Raw genomic sequence first — 23,415 nt, 5'->3', positions numbered from 1 at the left:
GGCATTGACCCAGTAAATACCTACACCAAGTTTGAACATTCTAGCTGAATTAGGAGAGTTATAGTGTTCCAAAATCTTGGCCAATCAAAATGCTTATCGCTGTGCTAACCCTGAGCAGAAAATGCTCATTATCGAACTTAGTCAAGGTATTGATGTAATGAAACTATACACCAAGTTTCATCACTCTCACTTAATTAGAACTAAAGTTATCGTGTCCCAAAGCATCAACCAATCAAATTGCTTATCTCCACTTACACTAGGTGGAAAATGCTCATCTTCGAACTCCTTTAAGGTATTGACCTAATTATTATTATTATTACAGCATATTTAACCAAGTTTGAACATTCTAGCTCAATTAGAAAGAGAGTTATTGTGTCCCAAAAAGTGTGACGGACAGACGGACAAACCCATTTTAATAGTCCCCTGCTTTCTTCGAAAGGCGGGGGACAAAAAATATATATCATAGTATAAAATATAAAAATAACACCGATTTGCTTCTTCTAATGTACAGTATCATATATCATAGTATAAAATATAAAAATAACAAATCGGTGTTATTTTTATATTTTATACTATGATATATGATACTGTACATTAGAACAACAACTCACTACAGCTATATATATATATATAAGCATTGTGCCCAACAAATAAATAATATATTTAAAGAGAGGAATGACTATAATTTTTTTTAGTATAGACATAGAGAATCTTTGATTAAGCCCTGTATCTTTAGTTTAGTTCCCCCCCTCCCCCATCCTTCCTGCACTTCAACTTTAATCTTATTTTGTAAAGTTATGAAAATATGAATGTGCCCAAAAATTATTTGCATATTTGAAAAGAGCAATCAGTGATACGTAACATGGTATCTGGAATTTCGTATTTAGACCAGTAGTTTTACTTAAATACCCCTTTAATAGTGTTTCGTACCACTACATGTTTTTCAAGGTATGCTAATCTGAATGTGCCAGTAAATTATTTACATATTTACAGTAATGGACATGCTTTAGTAATAGGTAGCATGGTATCAAGAATATCAGATTAAGACCTGTGTTTTAACATTGAATACTCGCCCCCCCCCCTCATCCGCAATCATGGCAATAGATTTTAGTTCCATCCAACTTTGGTCGTTTTTCAGGGAGTATGAATGTGCCAGAAAACTATTTACATATTTGAAAAGAGCAATTACAGGTAACATTTTGAATTTTTTTGTATCAAGACTCGTACTTTAACATTGAATACCCCCGCCCACCCCCCTTTATCTAAATTAGTAATTAGGCAAATTAACTAATCCACCAGACCATAATCAACTCTTGATGGCATTGTTAGTCTGTGATATTTATTGGATTTGAATTATGAAAATACGATTGTACTAGAAAACTATTTACATATTTACAAATAGAAATAAACGTGCTTTTCACTAATATGTAACATGATACCTGGAATTTTGTATATGGACATTGCACAGCCCCCCCACCCCCAACGCCCCCACCTGAATTTGTGGTGAAGTACCATACAAAGTGTCAAGGTAAGTACATTTCTTATTGTGTGCTAAGCTGATTTTCTGTTTCTGTATATTTTAATAAGTCACGTGATATCCTACATTTGCATATGAAAGTTGATGCTGTGGGAAAGATGCCAGGTTGAAAGCGTGAAGGACAAATAGAATGTGGCAGAGCGCAAATGTAAAATGTAATGAGAGAAATGTAAAATGTAGACATGTCAAAAAAAGCATTTTCCCACAAAACATTTGTCACTTGACATTTGACGTTTTACATTTTAAGTTATTTTAACAACTTTGTACATTGTACTTTTTATATATAATCAACAGAAAAGACATTGTAGCAGAGCATTTTATATTGGCAGCAATACCCTTCCATACAATCGAGCATTAACAAGGTTGAACAAAGTGAAACCAGTAGACGTGGTACAAGGGTTAATCAGCGAACTGGATGTATGAGATGTGTTGTTGACGTTTGGGAAAGTAGGACGAGGGGAAATGTGTAGGGAGTGAAGTGCTGTAAAGGGATAGTTAGATGTATTATGAATGGTTAGAGTGGCTGTGGTGTTACGGTGAAATACTATGCCGCCACCGTAACACCACAGCTTTATGATTTGTTAGACAGGAGTGATGTAATGGGTGTCAACAACTGGGTATGCTGGTACCGTCGCAACGTAGCCGTGAAATATATATTGTGGGGGGGAAGGGCGGAAACGGAAAAATATACAATGTTGACAGTATGTGCCAGGCATGAGGCTGCGCAGACCGAGCGGCAGCTCGATAGGGAGTGTGTGGGAGGGTCACCCTCATAAAAAATTTTTTTTTTAAATTTCAGTTTTCTGTAAGCAGTGAAAACACTATTTTGGCATTGTTTGCGGGGTTAAACCTAAAAATCACATTAATACACCTATTGCACGATATTGTGAAACTAGCTGACGAAGACAGCTCGGGCGGCGATTGTTCGACTCGGGGCTGCTCTGTCAGTATCTAACAAACGCATTTAGTTCGCGTACAACTTTTAAAAACCGAATGTCAGTATGGTATTTCTCACATAATTGGTTATCGCAAAAACAGAGTAAACTGAAAGCGAGTAATCTCAGTAATCTCGACTCAAACCTATAGTCTATAGCCTACACTCGTCACTAGGCTTCCTATATTATTGTTTGTGGACGGTTTACTACTCAGTGATAAGCCTGCGCCGCAAAAAGAGGTCTCGCCTTTTATTATAAGTATAATGACTTCCTCATGTGCGGCAGGTTAGTTTGCTTCTAAAAACACTGTTTTCCGTTCCCAAAAATACAAAAGTAATTTTCTACCAGATGACCATGGTTCTTTTCACCGAGACTAGATAATTTCTCTCGGTGTAAGGATATAGCTATGGATAAGTTCATACAAGGTCAATAAATCCGCGGTCACTTCGGGTCACACTGTTGAGAAAATAAACCGATGGGTTTGTTTAGTAGCAAATCGAGCGTGAATCAACTGAGTTTGTACTGAAAAATTTTTGAGTGATATGTATGAACTATCTTCACACATTCGGTTTATAATTAGCGATACACAGGTACAGTGGCAAGTGTTGTACTTCACAGACTGTTTACCTCCGAACTACCTCCGCACGAAATCCCCGATTTGGGTACTTGTTAAAAGAAAAAGAAATAGTACCTGTGCGCATGCCAGTAAAAAAAAACTAAGAGTTCGCGCATAAAAATGCCCGAACGTACCAGGCGCCAGGTCATCAAGGGCCATAACTCTAGAAGTAATTATTGTAAATTGCTGAAATTCAATAGGCTTCCTGGTTTTACTAATTTAAATAATGCATATAAATTTCACAAAGATCAGATAAGAACTTTCGGCGTTAAGAGCGTTCACAAGGTTCAATAAAGTGAAACGAGCCATAATTCTAGATGTAATAAATTTCATACAGATTGGCAGATAACTTTAGAGGTTAGAGAGTTAACAAAGTGAAACAAGGACCATAACTCTAGAAGTAATAAACCGAAATTGCTGAAATTCAATAGGATTCTTCCAGATTTCTCTCAGCTACTAGTTTCGTTTTTATTTGAACTCTTCAGGCTTAAATGAGGATGTGCAGTGGCCCTCTATATATAGTGTTAGTGGGCACCGGAGCACATGTGACGTCACAGATGGACCGGAGTCGATCTTTGGCACCAGAGTCGATTATTCCGAAAAGTGTGCAAAGATATTCGGCTAAGAAATTTGCCGTCATGATAATGCTGATTGGCATTGACTCAAGGCTCCTAACCCTTTTGAACTTTAAGTTTAAAATTTTCTAAACTAACGAGGGCTTAAGAATAACTCTGTTAGGTTAAGGGTGCGTATGCACTAATTTTTCATTAGTTATCATCGTGGGGGTACCACGGCTAAAATAATTGGGAACTCGTCTCTGTTTTTCATGTCCTGCCTTGAGTAAGGCTGAGAATTACGCTACTATTTCGCATACTTTGAAAAGTGGCTCTAAGAAAATCTTTTTTGAATTCAACAAGGAGCTCACAGAGTTGTTTTTGCGTTTCTCGATTGAAGCGTTGTAAAAATACCCAGTCTTCTTTGCTGATGTTTGATTCGGCCAAATCATCGGGATTCAATGTGCGAAAAACTGTCCAGGGCTCGAGTTCGAGACAAGGATCGACTCCTTCACAAAAGGCCTCCAAGTTACTCATGGTTTGGAATGGTATAGGACAAGGCGATCTGTCATATTTTACCTCCGTTGTTTCGGAGACATTGTCCGTAATAGTAGCATCCATGTTTTTGATGCTATTATTTGAACAACTTACCTCACATTGAGGGGAAAGATGACCGATGCTTTGTTTCACAGCAGTGTCCATGATATCGACTTGGTGTTTAGTTTTCAGGTGACAGGTGAGATCGTCCAACCTTTTGTAATTTCGGTTGCACGATTTGCACCAGAACTTAAGCTGGGTATGACAGCTACGGTAGTGCCGCTTCATGTTGTATGAGTGCGTGAAAATCTCCCTGCAAATTCCACAGATGTACTTCATTTTCGAAAGTAGGAATAGTAGTGAACGTCCCTATTGTGACGTCACAGGATATCTCTAAGGCTTAATGATGGCAGTGTGCCAGGTATTTTGAGCGGAGTCGATAATACGAATTCCAAAAGTAAAGGTGCACACGAGAGAAATATAGCTAACAGAATTTAAAGAGTGTAGTGCAAAGGGGTCAGTGGGGAAAAAGAGTAAACAATAAAGTGGGGGACCCCTCGGGACTACATCTTATCGTTAATGCCATCCGGTGCGAATGTTCTTAAAGTGTGAATCCATTTGAATTCATTGGCTTTCCATACGGCATCATTTTTGCCGTTATCTGGGTCAGTCTTAAAAAGCTCTATTATTTTAATCATAACATTCCTACTCATATGTTTATCTAAATTGAAGTGTAAAGCGACCGGCTTTGGTCTGCTGTGTCTAATATCTGCATAATGTTCCTTTATTCATTTTGAAAAGGCACGTTTGCTTTCCCCTACGTATTGTTTTTTGCAGAGGGAGCATGTTAATAGGTAGACTATATTTCTACTTAAACAATTATAGCATGTGGGGCAGGAATATTTCTTACCAGTTTTACCACTAATGAAGTAGTTATTTCGGTCTAATTTGCGGCAGATGTCACAATCCTTCTTCATACATTTTTCTAATAGATTTTGAACTGTGACTCCGCTAGTTTGTGGGTCACGTGCTTTCATAAGTGTGTCCTTCAAATTAGGATTCATCCTAAATGCCGTGATTGGTCTAATGTTCGAGATGGAACAGCACAAGTCCGATCCGGTTAATAAGTGCTATTTCTCTTTTATGAGCATGCTAACTTGAACAGCGGTTGGATTATAATCCGTGATAAAAACATGCGACTTTCGTTTTGTCAAAATGGTAGCCGTAGTCGTGCTTAACAGGTCTTTTCTGACTAGAGATTTTGCCCTGTTCATATTTTCCGACACTACTTTTTGTGGGTAGCCTCTTTTAAGATAAAAATTGAAAATATTTTGGCTATGTCTCTCATAGTCTATTTCTAAGCTACAGATACGTTTAAGACGTAAGAATTGACTGAAAGGTCCTTTTGTCTTGATATGGGCTGGGTGGCACGATGTATATAGAAGATAGGAGTGTGAGTCGGTGGGTTTGTTGTACAAGTCGAAATGTAACTTTTTAGAAATTTGGTTGAAATTTACCCACGTGTCTAGAAAGGATACTTTTTCTCTAGAGTATTCTGCAGTGAACTTAATTGTTTCGTGCAGGGAATCTTTCTAGCCTGGCTTCGTCGTGAGGCCAGATCATAAAAATGTCTATCACTCGTTTGTTTGAGTAACATTTCTTCTAATTCTCCTAGAAAAATTATGGCAAATGAACAAGCTACAGGGGAGCCCATAGCCGTGCCGGAGATTTGATGGTAGATTTCATCCTTAAAGGTGAACACATTATTCTGTAGAACGAATTCTAAGAGTTTAAGCAAGTAGGTGGGTGAAATACTCAACTCTGGTTTATGTTTTCTAATTGCCCGGGCAACATGTAGTATGCCCCGCTCAGGGTGGACTTTAGTTCCGAAATTCATACCGGAGCCAAGTCTGCCACTCAGAAAGCGCTTGTTCTGCCCTTAGCAGTTATACCAGAGTACAAAACACTCCGAAACTTGAGCAGTAAAATTAGCCGCCTAGGTGTTCAAATCGACTACCACCAGGCGTGCCTGGATAAACAGATAATACCGAGACAATTTAGGCTGAGAACTATCTCCGGCTTTACGACATACAATAGTCTCATAAACAGAGCCGAAGCAGCGATGTCAGCAGCAATGACATTCTTACAGATCCACGTAAATCAACTAAAAGCCTCCATGGAGACTTTAGAAAGAACATACGGGCCACAACACACTAAGTTCAAAGGCCTAGCGACCCCGGCGGAGTTTGAAAATTCAATTGCCGCAATTAATACTGTTAATAGCAGAGAGAGGAGCGCCTGGCATAAAAAACTGGATCAACGATTCCAATACTTAGAGAAAGAATACAAGGCGGACCACCCTTATTCCGGCAAAAACTTCAGCCCTAGAGTTCCCGACACCACCGGAACGGTAGAGTGCCAACAAATCGCGGAGCCAACACCAATATAGATAGAATTTTGAGAACTATCAGGGATGCCATTACTAGAAATAATAATAACAATTGTTAAACAGAGTTAAACCTACTGTCAAAAGGTTTGACATTTACTGATTTAGCCCTACACCCAGGGACACAAATATTGGTCTAATCTATCAAAGATCTTAAGGCCTTTTTCAGACGACTCCGGTGAGCCCACTTCTTCTTCACCGAAATAACAAATGGGAACTTGAAATCAAGATCGGACAGAAAAGCAATTGGACCCCCAAATTTGGGATCGACCCGACTTTAGAGAGTTTTATCAGAGCAGTAAAATCTGAATTTAGAAATCTGAAGGTAACCCCCTTCAAGAGATCAAATCTCTCAATTGACGAAAGGGAAGCCCTTTGTCGCCTAAACAATAATCCCAATATTATTATTAAGAAAGCCGACAAGAGTTCGGCAGTAGTAATACAAAATACTCCGGATTATATTAAGGAAGCTCACAGACAATTATCAGACTCCAAGTTTTACAAAAAATTAGATGCTCCAAGTTTTACAAAAAATTAGATGCTGACCCGACATCTAAACAATGTACTTCTTCCAAAATACACGGTAGGAAAGAAGTCACCGAAAAGGTCCTTACTGGGCTCATCCCCACAGACGCCCAACCAAGTCGTTTTTACCTACTCTCAAAAATTCACAAATGCCTAGTTCCAGGTAGCACTGAGAAATAGGTAAAGGTTAAAACGTACGTTTGCCGTATTAAAAACTCGCAAAACGGTCAATACCTACGTATCTCGATAAAAAAATAAAATTCGGATTATAACTCCTCATTATGGCTTAAAATCTCTAGATAAGGTGTGTTAATTAACAAGGGTGAAAAATGGACTGAAAGGCGAGTTAATTATCGCTAGGTGTGAACAACTCTGGGACGGTGCGTTTTCTGTACTGAGTATGTTAATTAACCGACGGGTTAAAAACGAATGACACGGTGTGTATTGTTTAATTGGTGTGTTTTCTCGATAGTTGTTATAACTGCACCAAAAGGGTATAATCAAGGACCAACCGACTTTATCTGACGCGTGAGTGTTAAATGGAAACTTGGGAAGGAAAATTGTTTTTACCGTGCGATTTTTCATTCGCCGGTGTGTTTTTCGCAAATAGGACTTTGTATAAAGACAGGTCTTTATATGTGGAAGTTGTACGGGGCTGTTTCTTCTATGCGTCTTTTGTATTTGTTGATGAACGTGTTTTATAGTCACGCCACTTATAAAGTTGCATAATAAAATATATATATGGACCCTAATCTGTCGTGAAAACAATGTCGTCATTTATAAGTATCCAGCAGTCAGGCCCCAATTTGAATATATCCGGGTATATAGCGATAAGCTAAATTTACCGTATGTCTATATATATTCTTTTGTTCTGACAATTTATTGTTTTGCGGGTTGAAATTAGTACCACGTAAACGGTAACTCATTGCCGGTTTATTGGTTTGCGTGTTGAAATGAGTACCGCGCAACCCGTAGCTCATAGCCAGTTTATTGTTTTGCGTGTTGAAATTAGTACAATGTACGTAACCCGTACTTGTTTCGTTGCAACTTTTAATAGATAACCATTTTGCAATTATATTTATATTATAAACAAGCCAACAGTGAGGCTGATGTCCCCCGCCGAAATAGGAAAATAATTAGAGGACACATATAAATTTATCACAAATAAGCGGAACGGACAGACAGACAAACAGACAGACGGACGAACCCATTTTAATAGTTCCCTGCTTTCTTCGAAAGGCGGGGGACAATCAAAGTAGGAGAGTTATTGTTTTCCAAAGTCTCGACCAATCAAATTGCGTATCGCTCTGCTTACCCTGAGCAGAAAATGCTCATTATCAAACTTAGTCAAGGTATTACTGTAATGAAACTATACACCAAGTTTCATCAATCTCACTTAATTAGAACTAAAGTTATCGTGTCCCAAAGCATCAACCAATCAAATTGCTTATCTCTGCTTACCCTAAGCGGAAAATGCTCATCTTCGAACTCCATCAAGGCATTGACCTAATCAACACATACACCAAGTTTGAACATTCTAGCTCAATTAGGAAGAGAGTTATCGTGCCCCAAAGTATCAACCAATCAAATTGCTTATCTCTGCTTACCCTAAGCGGAAAATGCTCATCTTCGAACTCCATCAAGGCATTGACCTAATAAACACATACACCAAGTTTGAACATTCTAGCTCAATTAAAAGTTATCGTGTCCCAAAGCATCAACCAATCAAATTGCTTATCTCTGCTTACCCTATGCGGAAAATGCTCATCTTCGAACTCCATCAAGGCATTGACCTAATCAACACATACACCAAGTTTGAACATTCTAGCCCAATTAGGAAGAGAGTTATCGTGTCCCAAAGCATCAACCAATCAAATTGCTTATCTCTGCTTACCCTAAGCGGAAAATGCTCATCTTCGAACTCCATCAAGGCATTGACCTAATAAACACATACACCAAGTTTGAACATTCTAGCTCAATTAGGAAGAGAGTTATTGTGTCCCAAAAAGTGTGACGGACAGACAGACGGACAGACAGACGGACGAACCCATTTTAATAGTCCCCTGCTTTCTTCGAAAGGCGGGGGACAACAAAAAAATGTTAGCTGTTCAATAATAATTGTTATATAGCCAGCGTATTTAACAATCATCACATAGATGGTTTCCTATACCGTGAGGGTTTGAACAGTGTTTCATTAATAATTAATTAGACCTAGCAAAACTTATTTAACAATCGTCACATATAGATGGTTTCCATAGCGGTCAGATTAAAGTACATAGTTGAGTATTGGTGGGAGGACATGAAATTTCATATATTATATAAATCCCATGTAATTTCGTCAAATCACTTCATTGTGGAAGCGGGCGCTACATTAAGTTATTTGAGACACACTCTTCTATAATTAAACTAATTTTCTTTACGATGTCGGTTCGATATCAGTGTTGGTTTACGCGTTGTGATGGAAGTGAAGAATATAATCGTCGAACTGTCGAGGAACACATCGTAGCCGAAAGAGACAGAGGGATTATTAAAAGATGTATTGCATTATGGTGTTTATTTTGCCATCCGGTTTAACAGTTCGCCGGATAATGAAATGTCCTTAGAAATAGTAAGGACCCACATAATGTGCACAATAATAAATTTTCTGAAATAATAATAATTCAAACAAGTCAAATGATTAATTGATTCCAAGTATATATCATGGCATGTCAGTACAGACTACTACAATAAGAGTTATTTTCTTTATTAAAAATAATCACAAATAACCAAATCAAAATAAGACAATAATCCTCATAAATTTATTCACATTTTTGATATTTTCAATAATACCATTATTGATCATGAAAGCTAATTAATAGCCGAGAGACTAATCTTGTCGGCTCATAATCTTAATTGGTTAATTAACACGTCAGTGTTATAAACTCTACCAAATGTTGACTCATCTGATTGTGTATTGGTCTGTTTATAAAGTTTAACACTGATATGTTTATTACCAGAGATTATGAGCCGATTATAAGATTAGCCAACATATGATTTTACCATAATATATTAACATGGAGTTTTAAAGTTATAAAAGAGAAACCAACATATTTTTGAAAATCAATATTAATTTCATTTTCAGAGAACGTCTATTGGAAAATTGCTAGCTGATCCAACAGATTCCCCATTTCCCACATTGCAAAACAGATCAACATGTCAAATCGATTCAGTTACTGGTACAAGGTTTTAAAATATCATGTCTTAAATAGCCCCTTCGTCCCTTTAAATATATATATTTTTTATACTTTAACTTATAAATGCAACACACAAACTGCTTACCGTATTTATACAATAGACGATAAATATCCCAAAGAATAACCCGGTTCAGTTTCTGTCCAATAATTATCACAAAAACAAATCATTAAATTTCATTTTTCCAGTTAACATATCGAAGAAGCTTTCAATAAAACACCTAACAACCAGATCTTATGAATGGAATCTTGTCAGGACATAACTTAGATTAATAGTAACTGATGCGACAATTACATCAAAGAGTCCACATCAAAAGAGTACAAAGGAAATTGCCTAACAAAAAAGCGTGTATTAGTTAAAGGGGCTTGGTGCGATATAAGGGATGATTTTTGTGCCAAATTACAAAAATTATCACCACCGGTTAAGGAATGATTTTATTGACAGAAGTATGTCAACTGCGAATATGATGATTAAGTATTCTTTTCACACGCTGCATGCGCCAACGTTCAAGTCTATACCGATTCAAAAATTTAATTATCTCTCATATCCACAATTTTTAAAGCCTGAGTTTTATCGTAAATAAAATTAATAGAATCCGTTGTAACCTACTGGTAATACATGATGTAAATTGCAGGAGATGGGGTGTGCTATTCATCGTAGCCCGTTCGTAATTTAGCCATGACAACGGCACATATTCTGTGTGAAAATCCAGATTGGTCGCGTCCCAATGATTTCTTACTACAAGAACGTAACTAGCCCAGAGAAACGATGGGGTGGGGAGTGTTCTCAAGGGGTGCTGTAAAATTGACGGACAATGTATATCTATTGTTTTTATGGACGACAATTATTTCCAAGGGGAGGGGGCAAATTTTTGCCCGGGGGGTGCTTTGCCCCACCTGCCCCTTAGTTACGGGCCTGACTTACTGACAATACAGAATATAAGTATTGTCTACAAGACTACGGCATGGTAGCAATTTGTTGTTAAAGGGGCTTCTATTTTAGTCAATTAACGATTCCTATTGATAGCACGTTTGAATTCACGTAATTTGGAAACTTGACTGACAGTGTGGCGAAATGAAAAGGTCATCAAGGTATTATCCGACTGATAACGTGTTAATGTGCATGTGTTCAGCAAGGTTGACAGTGACTTCTGACGATGTGTGCTTAAAAACAGGAGATGAAGGCATTTAATTCATTTGTGATTTAAACCCGAAGATATATTACTTCAGATGTGATGTATCAATTTAAAATGCATTGTGTAACTTATTTGTCAGAATGGAAATGGCTATTTCAATGGACAAAACTTTCGCCCACGGTAAGACCAGCATCTATGTGTGTACATTTTGAAATTTCGTAATTTTAATGAGTTTGAAATAGTCGATCGATGCAAGTATTAAAATGTCGAACATATTGATGAAGTAATGTATCGGTACAACCATAATTCTGTTTATTTTATTATATAAATGCCTGCCAATGTTTGATATTTGTTATATTTTCAATATAAGCCAGTAAAATCTGCGTGTCTAACCGTGTTAAATTAACAATCTTTTTTTGCATGCCGTATTAGCTGATATTCGACTACGATATCACTGCCGTGGAATCGCACAATAAAAACATAAACCTATTTCAACCCAGCTATGGATGTGCTGACTGTACATGCGTGAAAGTCAGACTTTTTAAAATTCGACGTGGATGGCGGTTTAAAATAATCACGGAGGTCGGCAGTTTACTCAAATTCGCAAAGGAAATTCAGAGCGGAATTTTGAGCTTGGCCAGAGCAGATTGATTAACTGACGTCGTCGATTTTTACATTTATATTTTATTATGCAACTTTATAAGTGGCGTGACTATAAAACACGTACTGCGTCTTATGTTCATCAACAAATACAAAAGACGCATAGAAGAAACAGCCCCGTACAACTTCCACATATAAAGACCTGTCCTTATACAAAGTCCTATTTGCGAAAAACACACCGGCGAATGAAAAATCGCACGGTAAAAACAATTTTCCTTCCCAAGTTTCCATTTAACACTCACGCGTCAGATAAAGTCGGTTGGTCCTTGATTATACCCTTTTGGTGCAGTTATAACAACTATCGAGAAAACACACCAATTAAACAATACACACCGTGTCATTCGTTTTTAACCCGTCGGTTAATTAACATACTCAGTACAGAAAACGCACCGTCCCAGAGTTGTTCACACCTAGCGATAATTAACTCGCCTTTCACTTTCAGTCCATTTTTCACCCTTGTTAATTAATTATCTAGAGATTTTAAGCCATAATGAGGAGTTATAATCCGAATTTTATTTTTTTATCGAGATACGTAGGTATTGACTGTTTTGCGAGTTTTTAATACGGCAAACGTACGTTTTAACCTTTACCTATTTCTCAGTGTAGAGTACCAGGTAGACCAATAATCAGCTGGAACGGTGCACACACCGAACGAAACAGCGCTTTTTCTCGATGAGCACATAAAAGAGCTTGTGGCCCACTATCCGAGCTATGTTAAAGACACTACTCACTTTATCCAAAGGGTCGAAAACTTCGTACCTAGAAGCTCGAATATCTTACTTGTTACCATGGATGTTACGTCCCTATACACTAACATACCGAATAGACAGGGCATACTACACTGTAACCCAGGTATCGTTTAATCTTGTGTATCTAGCACTAATTTCTTTCACATTCGTTTAATATCAAATCTTTGTTTAAAAATTTGTAAAAACTGTTTAAAATCACCATAAATCGTTTAATTTGTACTTCTGTCCTGTTTAAAGCTGACCATTCAATTTTGATAATGAGTGTCCAATTTACAAGTGTTTAATTTCTCAATCATTGTTAAAAAATAAACAACCCAATTGATTAATGATGTATAATGATTAATATTTGAACAGTGATCAGGAAATTAAATACTTGTAAATTGGACACTCATTATCAAAATTAATCAGTCAGCTTTAAACTGGACACATGTACAAATCGAGAATGATTGGGATGTCTATTTCGCAAGAGCAAGAACGCAAAATACAATTTGTTTCAGCACCTCCATTAATTTGCAATGCGAAGAGGAGTAGGTAAGATATTTTGGTATCCTCGTGGTTGGTTGTCAGTTCTAGGATATTCTCGATACTTTCAATACTAATCTTGATATTTTTGGATCCAATTAAGATTAGTATTGAAAGTGTCGAGAATATTTCGGCCTATGGTACATGCTTTCAGTGGTAATGACTATCTGTCTTTCTTTTTCAAGATAATCCCAACTTTCTAACAATTTTTAAAGAGCTGGGATTGACAAATGATGTTTCTGATGACACTTGCTGGTTTAGAAAAATTTGTTTGTACCGTGTACGGCGAAAACCGTAGATGACACAAGAAGAAAGATCTTCTGGAGGAATTTTAATCGTGATGAAAAATAACAAAACTTTCTTTCTGTATTACCATCTTGCCTGAGTAGTCTTTTGCTGCACATTAAACACAATAATAATGTTGCAACAATAGGGAGACAAGCTGCAAAACCAATGATCGAAAAAGATGACCCTGGGATATAAGATTTACAATGTGAATGGGTATCTGAAGCATATCCAAAAGATATATGCGAGCTGTTGATCAGCCATCAAGAAGATATCTTTCCCGCTCACATTATAAGAATAAACTAATATTTAAACATGTGTTTTTTATGTACATTTCCAGATCTCTCGAAAAGTACCATTATAGTTTAATATTTTCAATGTCAATATTGGTACTGAGCCGAAACTCAAGAAAACACTTTTCAGATCAATTTTGAACGAAGTGGTTTCTGTCCCACAAAATACATTTACCCTCCCTCCCCCATTAAAAAGTAATGTTTTTACCAAGCTCTAAGAAAATCATCATTTAAATCAACGTGAACTCATTTCCCGCCAATTTTACCCCCCCATCCACACACACCTGCTACCCCCACCACACAAATCAAACAGTTGTCCACGGGCATCATAAACACTTCGTTATGAACAGCCCTAGAAATTTATGTTTTATTAATATATAACATGATTCATCATTTATGTCAACATAATGACATCCCCCCACCTCCACACACGCACAGCTACATCTGGTACCCCCACTTCCCCACAAATCAAAACAGTTGTCCAGGGGCACCATGAACACTTATATAAAGATGGGCAGACTAGAAATGTATGTTTTATTAACATATTATGTCAACATGACATTGCCCCCCCCCCCACCATTGTCAACATTTGACCCCCTATATCTCGAAAACGCCCCCTCAAACGCCTGATCACCACCCAGATTCGGAATCTACACAAAAAACTGGTCTGGAAAAACTTGGTCTCATAAATTCACAGATCGGGTGGCGATTCCCCTCCTTCAGCCATCGGACTAAATCACAGCATTTAGGAGGAATCCTAATTTGAAGGATACGCTTATGAAAGCAAGACTCATCTATCCACCATGTGACCCACAAATTAGTGGAGTCACGGTTCAAAATCTATTAGAAAAATGTATCAAGAAAGATTGTGACATCTGCCGCAAATTAAACCAAAATAACTACTTCATTAGTGGTAAAACTGGTAAGAAATATTCCTGCCCCACGGGCTATAATTGTTTAAGTAGAAATATAGTCTACCTATTAACATGCTCCCTCTGCAAAAAACAATACGTAGGGGAAAGCAAACGTGCCTTTTCAAAACGAATAAAGGAACATTATGCAGATATTAGACACAGCAGACCAAAGCCGGTCACTTTACACTTCAACTTAGATAAACATATGAGTAGGAATGTTAAGATTAAAATAATAGAGCTTTTTAAGACTGACCCAGATAACGGCAAAAATGATGCCGTATGGAAAGCCAATGAATTCAAATGGATTCACACTTTAAGAACATTCGTACCTAATGGCATTAACGATAAGATGTAGTCCCGAGGGGTCCCCCACTTTATTGTTTACTCTATACTAATTTAAATGGCGCATGTAAATTTCATACAGATCGGCAGATAACTTTTCATGTTAGAACGTTCACAAGGTTCAATAAAGTAAAACAAGGGCCATAACTCTAGACGTAATAAACAGAAATTGCTGAAATTCAATAACCTTCTTCGTTTGACTAATTTAAATAATGCATATAAATTTCAGAAAGATCAGATGATAACTTTTCGTGTAATAGTATTCACAAGGTTCAACAAAGTAATACAAGGGCCATAACTCTAGACATGATAAACAGAAATTGCTGAAATTCAATAGGCTACTTCATCTCACTAAGTAAACCACATATATCAATTTTAAAACAATCAAATAATAACTTTTGGAGTTAGAGCATTCACAAGACCGACGAAGGACCACATTTCCATGTGGGCGTATAAAAATTTGAAGACAATTTCTGTAAGTAAAGTTTATATATAATCCACTGGAAATTTGACAAAATGAATTAAGAAGGGTCGGATGAGTATCTCATAAATATAATTTTTAGTGTAAATATAGTTGGGATATGAAAAAGAAATTCTGGTGTGTGTGTGGGTTGTGTGTGTGTGTGTGTGTGTGTTGGGGGGGTAAATACATGAGGTAAATATAGTGCCATGCACAGGTGTGAAGTAGTGTTTTGATATTCAATTTGTTACGGATATTTTAGAATCTAAATTCCTATTCATTTTAAAACATAAGTTTGGTACGTATTTGATATTTGGCGGAATTCACATGTATTCAGAGAGTAGCAAAGCTGATTTGTTGACTTACAAGACCATAATCAACTCTCGATGGGTTATAAACTTACATTTCAAGTTTCAACAAAATCGGATAAATATTGTGACCTCTATAGGGTCCACAAACTTGATATACCATATTTTTACGCTATTTGAGAACGAAGGGCAGCCATTTTTTCTGTCAGTTTTGTGCCGATTTTCACGAAATTTGAGCTCAGTCGTCCTTAGGGTCTAACGGTGATATAATAATACGTTTTTTTAAATCGGTTAAAAATTATGACCTCTATGGGCTCCACAAGCTAAAAACGCACTTTTTTGTACAATCAGGGGCCATAACTCAGGAAGTTATGGTCCGATATTCGCGAATATCGAAAGGAACCGAGATCTTTGGGTTATAAACTTACATTTCAAGTTTCAACAAAATCGGATAAAAATTGTGACCTCTATAGGGTCCACAACCTTGATATACCATATTTTTTACGCTATTTGAGAACGAATGGTGGACATTTTGTCTGTCAGTTTTGGGCCGATTTTCACGAAATTCGACCTCAGCCGTCCTTAGGTGTAACGGTGATATATCAATACGTTTTTTTAAATCGGATAAAAATTATGACCTCTATAGGGTCCACAAGCTAAAAACGCGATTTTTCGTTCAATTAGTGACCATAATTCTGGAAGTTACGGTCCGATATGTGCGAATATCGAAAGGAACTACGATCTTTGGGTTATAAACTCACATTTCAAGTTTCAACAAAATCGGATAAAAATTGTGACCTCTAATAGGGTCTACAACCTTGATACACCATATTTTTTACGCTATTTGAGAACGAGGGGTGGCCATTTTCTCTGTCAGTTTTGGGTAGATTTTCACGAAATTCGACCTCAGCCGTCCTTAGGGTGTAACGGTGATATAATAATACGGTTTTTTAAATCGGATAAAAATTATGACCTCTATATAGAGTCCACAAGCTAAAAACGCATTTTTCATACAATCAAGGGCCATAATTCAGGAAGTTAAGGGCCGATATGCACGAATATCGAAAGGAACCGAGATCTTTGGGTTATAAACTTACATTTCAAGTTTAAACAAAATCGGATAAAAATTATGACCTCTATAGGGTCCACAACCTTGATACACCATATTTTTACGCTATTTGAGGACGAGGGGCGGCCATTTTCTCTGTCAGTTTTGGGTAGATTTTCACAAAATTCGAATGCAGCCGTCCTTAGGGTGTAACGGTGATTTAATAATACAGTTTTTTAAATCGGATAAAAATTATGACCTCTATTAGAGTCCACAAGCTAAAAACGCAATTTTTTGTACAATCAAGGGCCATAATTCAGGAAGTTACAGTCCGATATGCGCGAATATCGAAAGGAACCGAGATCTTTGGGTTATAAACGTACATTTCAAGTTTAAACAAAATCAGATAAAAATTGTGACCTCTATAACTATAAGGTCCACAACCTTGATATACCATATTTTTACGCTATTTGAGTACGAACAGCCGCCATTTTGTCTGTCAGTTTTGGGCCGATTTTCACGAAATTCAAACTCAGCCGTCCTTAGGGTTTAATGGTGATATAATATTACGTTTTTTTAAATCGGATAAAAATTATGACCTCTATAGGGTCCACAAGCTAAAAACGTAATTTTTCGTACAATCAGGTGCCATAATTCAGGAAGTTATGTTCCGATATGCGCGAATATCGAAAGGAACCGAGATCTTTGAGTTATAATCATACATTTCAAGTTTAAACCAAATCGGATAAAAATTGTGACCTATATAGTGTTCACAAGCTAAAAACGCGATTTTTAGTACAATCAGGGGCCATAATCCATGAAGTTACAGTCCGATACATGCCAATATCGAATAGAACTGAGATCTTAGGGTGATAAACCTATATTTCAAGTCTCATTGAAATCGAATAAAAGTTGTGACCTGTAGACTGTTCACAAACAATTGTGGACGGACGAAGAGGGGCAACGACAATATACGTCCACATGAAAATGTGGGCGTATAAAAATAAATGTTTAAAATGCAACTGTATAGAGAATAAAATGTAGTCATATTTTGATACGCAGATTTATATACAATATAATATCATGGGTTAAAGATACATTATGGGAGATTCGATAACGAGTTGCCAGTTCTCACTATACTGGTTAAAAACTAGATAATGTAAAGGCAATTTGCTGAAAATTTCATTCAAATTGATCCATTATGAACCAAGAACTAAGCAGTTGAAATTTCCGCCTAGCCTCGATCATCATTACTAAAGTCAGTATGATAAACAGCATAGTCTTGATTATCCATTTAATCGTTAAATCGTGAAGGAAAGTTATGCAGTAAATCGGCTCATAATCCACTAAAGATCGCAGGCTAGCATAACCATCTAGAGTTGATTATGGTCTGGATAGGTTAATTAATGTTTAATTAATAATTTAGGTAACATTTCAGGCCTAAAGAAAGACCTGCAAGAGACAGATTTAGCTCTTGCATAATGTATGTTTAAGTATGTATACTATCAGGTTAACATGACCTGTAGTAAGTATAGTAAATTTGAGTAATCAAATTGAAATTAAAGGGATCCTATTCAGTAGGATTTAAAAAAAAATTTTTTTGATATAATACAGGATTAATGTTGTCTCCGGATCAAAGTGGGAAGATGGCAGAGCTAAGGATAGAGTTGGCATGTTTCTACTTTGTTTCGTTAAAATTGTGTTTTTGTGTCGTTCGTAATTTTAAAGCTAATATAATTTTGAGACTCTTGTCCAAGTTTCATAATTATGGTTTTAGTCGATTAAAGACTAAATTGGGTAATTTAGCTTTTGAATAAAAGGTTAGATTGCTAAAAATTTGTGTTTTGTGTTGTTTCGTATTGGGGTTCAGCTAAGTAAAACTAACGTAGTGTTGAGACTCTAGTCCAAGTTTCAAAATTATGGTATTTTAACTTATGAATAAAAAGTTGTGTTATGTTTAAAATCCCATGTAATTAAATCTAGGGATGTAGGCAATAGTTTTCCTGGGAAAACTAAAATTAACGGCTCATTATATTGTGAGATTATCGCAAAGTCATTAATATGAGTTTAATACGAGGTTATGGTAAGAATAGGGCACTTTTTAAAAAATGTGTTGGATATACTGTAAATTTTATCCGTATATAATTTTATGTAACGTTAAATATATATTTGCTAAATGCTATTTTGTCATTAATTAAATTTTGCTTTAAATTGTTCATGCGAGGTGATTAAGAATGTGTAATTTGACATGTCACATTGTACTTTTATCTCTGGTTATAATAAACAATAGTCTTCACATTGTGTTAAATTTGACATGTGTGAAAGTCACGCGACTTCAGACGTTCAGTGATGAGTTGAATGAAATTATATGTGTAATTAAAAGCTACGTATATTCTGATTGTCATGTTTATAAAATATAGACTGGTGTTTTGGGGGAATTGGTGCGCAAACATTTCCTTCAACAAAGTTCTATTCTAAATAATGTTATGTCACACTAATGTTGCAATATGCTAAGGATCCGGGCTTGTTTTAACATTCGGTGGTGTACGATAACAGTACGAGTATATTTGTTTTGGTTCACATGTAAAAAAACTGAAGTTAAAATTGTAAATGATAAGGTCAAAAAGGTCACATTACTGACGGTGAAATATAAAATAATAATGTAATTGTTTGACGGAAATGTTATTTAAATTATTAATTAGACATTAACTAACTTATTCCGACCATAATCAACTCTCGATGTCAAAGCTAGCCTGTGATATTTATTGGATTATGATCCGATTTGCTGCTCAACTTTCATTCATGATTTAATCATGACATTGATAATCAAGACTCTGTTTTTTATCACCGACTTTAGTAATGATTGAGGTTAGGCCGAGATTTCAATCGCTTAATTCTCGGTTCATAGTGTATCAATTTGACTGAAATTTTCAGCTAATTGCCTTTACATTATCTAGTTTTTAACTATTATAGTGAGAACTGCCAACTCTTTATCTAATCTCCCATAATGTATCTTTTTAGTTGAAAACCAATTGACTATGGTACTATTTATAATCCAATCTGAATTATACCCTGAAAAATATGATCGATCATAAGGTAGGGTAGATCTAAAATAAAGTCTTACCCTTGCTTTTATTTCATCAGCTTCTTTCTGTTTTACCAGCCTTTCTTCCTCTTCAGCATCTCGCCTTTGCTATACACAACAATTAATACAATATTATTTCCTACATAGTATATTCTATCATGTATTGTTAATAGCCAAAAACCAGAGGTATATACTCTTCAAAAAAAGTAGGGGATATTCAGAAACAATACAAAACTGCGGAAATGCACTGCTGTTTTTATTAGAGTTTTATAACCAGTGTATGTTAATAACAGGCCAATTGCCTACACCTGAACATAAACAGTTAATATGGGCTTCTTATCTGACGGTCCCATTTCACTCGCAATGAGATACACCGCCAAAAGTGAAAATGGCCGTTTTTGACTTTTGTCTTAATAATGAGTAATTGCTCCACCAATCCTCAGACATTCAGCAATTCGTCGAGGCATGCTCCTAATCAACTGTCCAATCACGATTTGGGTCAATTGACCCACTCCTCTTGCAGTGCCACGGCCAATTCTTGCAGTGTTTTCGGTTGACGTCGACGAACACGTCTCCCGATAAAATTTAACGTAACTAAACTAAAGCAAAGATATGCTAAACAGTAAATCTTATGCACGAACCGATAGGAAAGCAAACATGGATAGAAAACCATCACGCGGCAGTTTTCATCAACCTTTCCTTGAAGTGTCAAATTTGACAATGAACCCCTCCCACATGTATGGCACTATTGCGTGTCGAATGTGCAGCTCAGTGGTTCTGTTGGGGTGATAGATAAGTTCTTCATCTCAAAGCATGTCAAATGTCCATGACTATTTATCATATCGCAACCTGCATAGGTATTTGCATTTCATTATCCCCTACTTTTTTTGAAGAGTATATTTTGTACTAATGAGTTAATTTTAGAAAATACAAACTTTTTCTTCAGCCTCTTGTCTCTGTTTAATGGCATCTTGTTTAGCTTTTTTCATGGCAATCTTTTTAGCTTTTTCGTCTTCTTTAAATTTGATTACTCTAGGATCACAGGCATATGCATTATCTAATGAAATAAAATAAAACAATGGTATTATCATCAAGCACGACATATACTTTTTTATTCCATTTCTAGTTACGTTCCATATCTTGGACAGAATGTAGCTTTTTATCTAGCACTGTGTATGAAAGTCTCTTATTATGTACTGTTCAAAGCTACCATAGTTATTATTGAGACTTGCCAACAAAATAAAGTGAAAATGCATGAAAATTAATTAACTCTTTCAGTTTCCAGATCAGTTTTAGCAGTTCAATGCTAAAGTGCCATACTAGATTAGAAGAAGAGTTATTGTGTTCCAAAGTCTGTGACAGAAAGGTAAAAGGACAGACAACAGCTTAGTCTAAGCAGAAAATGCTCAACCAGTCAATAACTTTCAGATCTGAAATCACAAGCTATTCGGGCCAGTATATTCAGGGATCGAATTTGACGGACGCAAACACGTAAAATGCGTGTTGATTTTGTAGACTGTGTTACATAATATGTCAAACGAAAAAAAATGGGTGTAACATTTTTTCGCTTCTTGTTACTGAATATGATCATTCAATAAAAAAACAATATACACACACATCATAATTGATCTTTTTTTGTGTTCGACCATCTTTCCTTTCATTATTGTCGTTATATTCCATCAAACAAATTCCGACATCGGTGAAAAATGTACGTTATTGGTGAATGGCTTTGACGCGACACAAACAGTTTTAATAGTAAAAAAACATGTACCGTTTTGATTTTTCTGGATGATATTTAATGTAAGTATTGAAAAAATGTTTCCTTTTGATGTTATTTACGATATTTTATTGCTTAATGATGAATAAATACTGTTATAAACTCCCGATTTGATTTTCCAAAGGAATCATTGATTTTCAGATTGAAATAGATTTTAATAATGCAGAAATATAAATAATGCCAACATTGCCAACTATATATTTTTAGAGTTCCGGTAGACTGATTGATTAGTGATTATCATTCAGCGGACGTGCGGTCCGTGATCCGAAAAATTGCTATTTCAGTATTTGACATCAATGGGCACTTTTTGACATAGTACTTATGTTTTATAGTTTAATTTACTATCCTTATATTATATAATGCATCTTCAAGAAGGTGTACGCTTGAGTGAGAAAAAACGAGTTTTCAGAGAGAGAGAGAGAGAGAGAAATGGGGTTTAACGTCCACTCGACACAAACTAGGTCATTTCGGGACTAACATATGGTTTAATTTTATTTACATAATTTGCTTGCGCGTAGGGGTCTTTAGCAGTGGGAGGAAACCGGAGGACCCGGAGAAAACCCACGAGGTTGGACAGGCGACCCTAATCCTTGCCACGTACAACCGGGGATTCGAAACCACGCCAGTCGACTCAATGACAGACTTTATGATACAGCGCGCGCACGCTAACCATTCAGCCATCCAACCCCCCACGAGTTTTCAAGGGTAGCTATAAAAATAAATATGCACGGACGAAAGAACACAAACTTTTTTTAATGTTTTTTTGTGCCTCTGCCATATGTAAATATTTTTAATTTAAATAAAATATTATAATTAATATTTTGAAAATTAAAACTAATAAACAACAACTTTTGCAAGTTTGTAAATTTTGATTGTAAATTCAGTACTGTATGCTAAAAATAATATTGACTAGAAATAATAATATTGACTAGAAAGTGTCAAGTGAATACTCCAGGGGTATTCCCAACTTTTTATGCATATTTATTTACATTTAAAAAAAACCCTGATAAACTGAAAGTATTGACATTTTATAAAATATTGCAATATAGTGATTATATCGCAATGTTTTCAGGGATATCACCCAGCTCTAGTGTTGAGGGCAGTTTTCTGTGTTCATTCTTGTGTTTTATTAGCCATTAGCTTTTTAATGAAATTGTAAGGAAGATGTGTACACTCCAATGAATAACATAGCTTGTACATGTAATCCAAAGATAATAAAAGTATTTTCATTAAAGAAACCAGCGGCTGCCAGGCAGGATACGCCCACATTTTTCGAGAGATGGATAGAGAACAAGCTAAGAAGAAAGTGATTTTTCCTACAAACAAGGGCCATAATTCAGGAAATTACAATTAGATATGCGCAAATATCGAAAGGAACCGAGATCTTTGTGTTATAAACTTACATTTCAAGTTTCAACAAAATCGGATAAAAATTGTGACTTCTATAGGGTCCACA

At 36.2% G+C, this 23,415-nt stretch overlaps 1 protein-coding gene across 3 annotated transcripts in view; it reads right to left on the bottom strand.

The window, feature by feature from the left end:
* Window positions 1–23,415, bottom strand: part of LOC126828399 (dnaJ homolog subfamily C member 2) — a 218,479-nt gene that overhangs the window by 110,108 nt on the left and 84,956 nt on the right. For all 3 annotated transcript variants that reach the window (XM_056102172.1, XM_056102171.1, XM_050558189.2), the window contains 2 exons: window positions 21,118–21,239; window positions 20,222–20,290 (listed from right to left, as the gene is read on the bottom strand). In XM_056102172.1, coding sequence (XP_055958147.1) covers window positions 20,222–20,290; window positions 21,118–21,239 — 191 coding nt within the window. The remainder of the gene's footprint in view (window positions 1–20,221; window positions 20,291–21,117; window positions 21,240–23,415) is intronic.

Source organism: Patella vulgata, chromosome 7 (genome assembly GCF_932274485.2).
Source record: "Patella vulgata chromosome 7, xgPatVulg1.2, whole genome shotgun sequence".
Classification (NCBI taxonomy): domain Eukaryota; kingdom Metazoa; phylum Mollusca; class Gastropoda; family Patellidae; genus Patella; species Patella vulgata.
The sequence above is the reverse complement of the archived record's forward strand: the minus strand, read 5'-3'. Positions and strand labels throughout refer to the sequence as shown.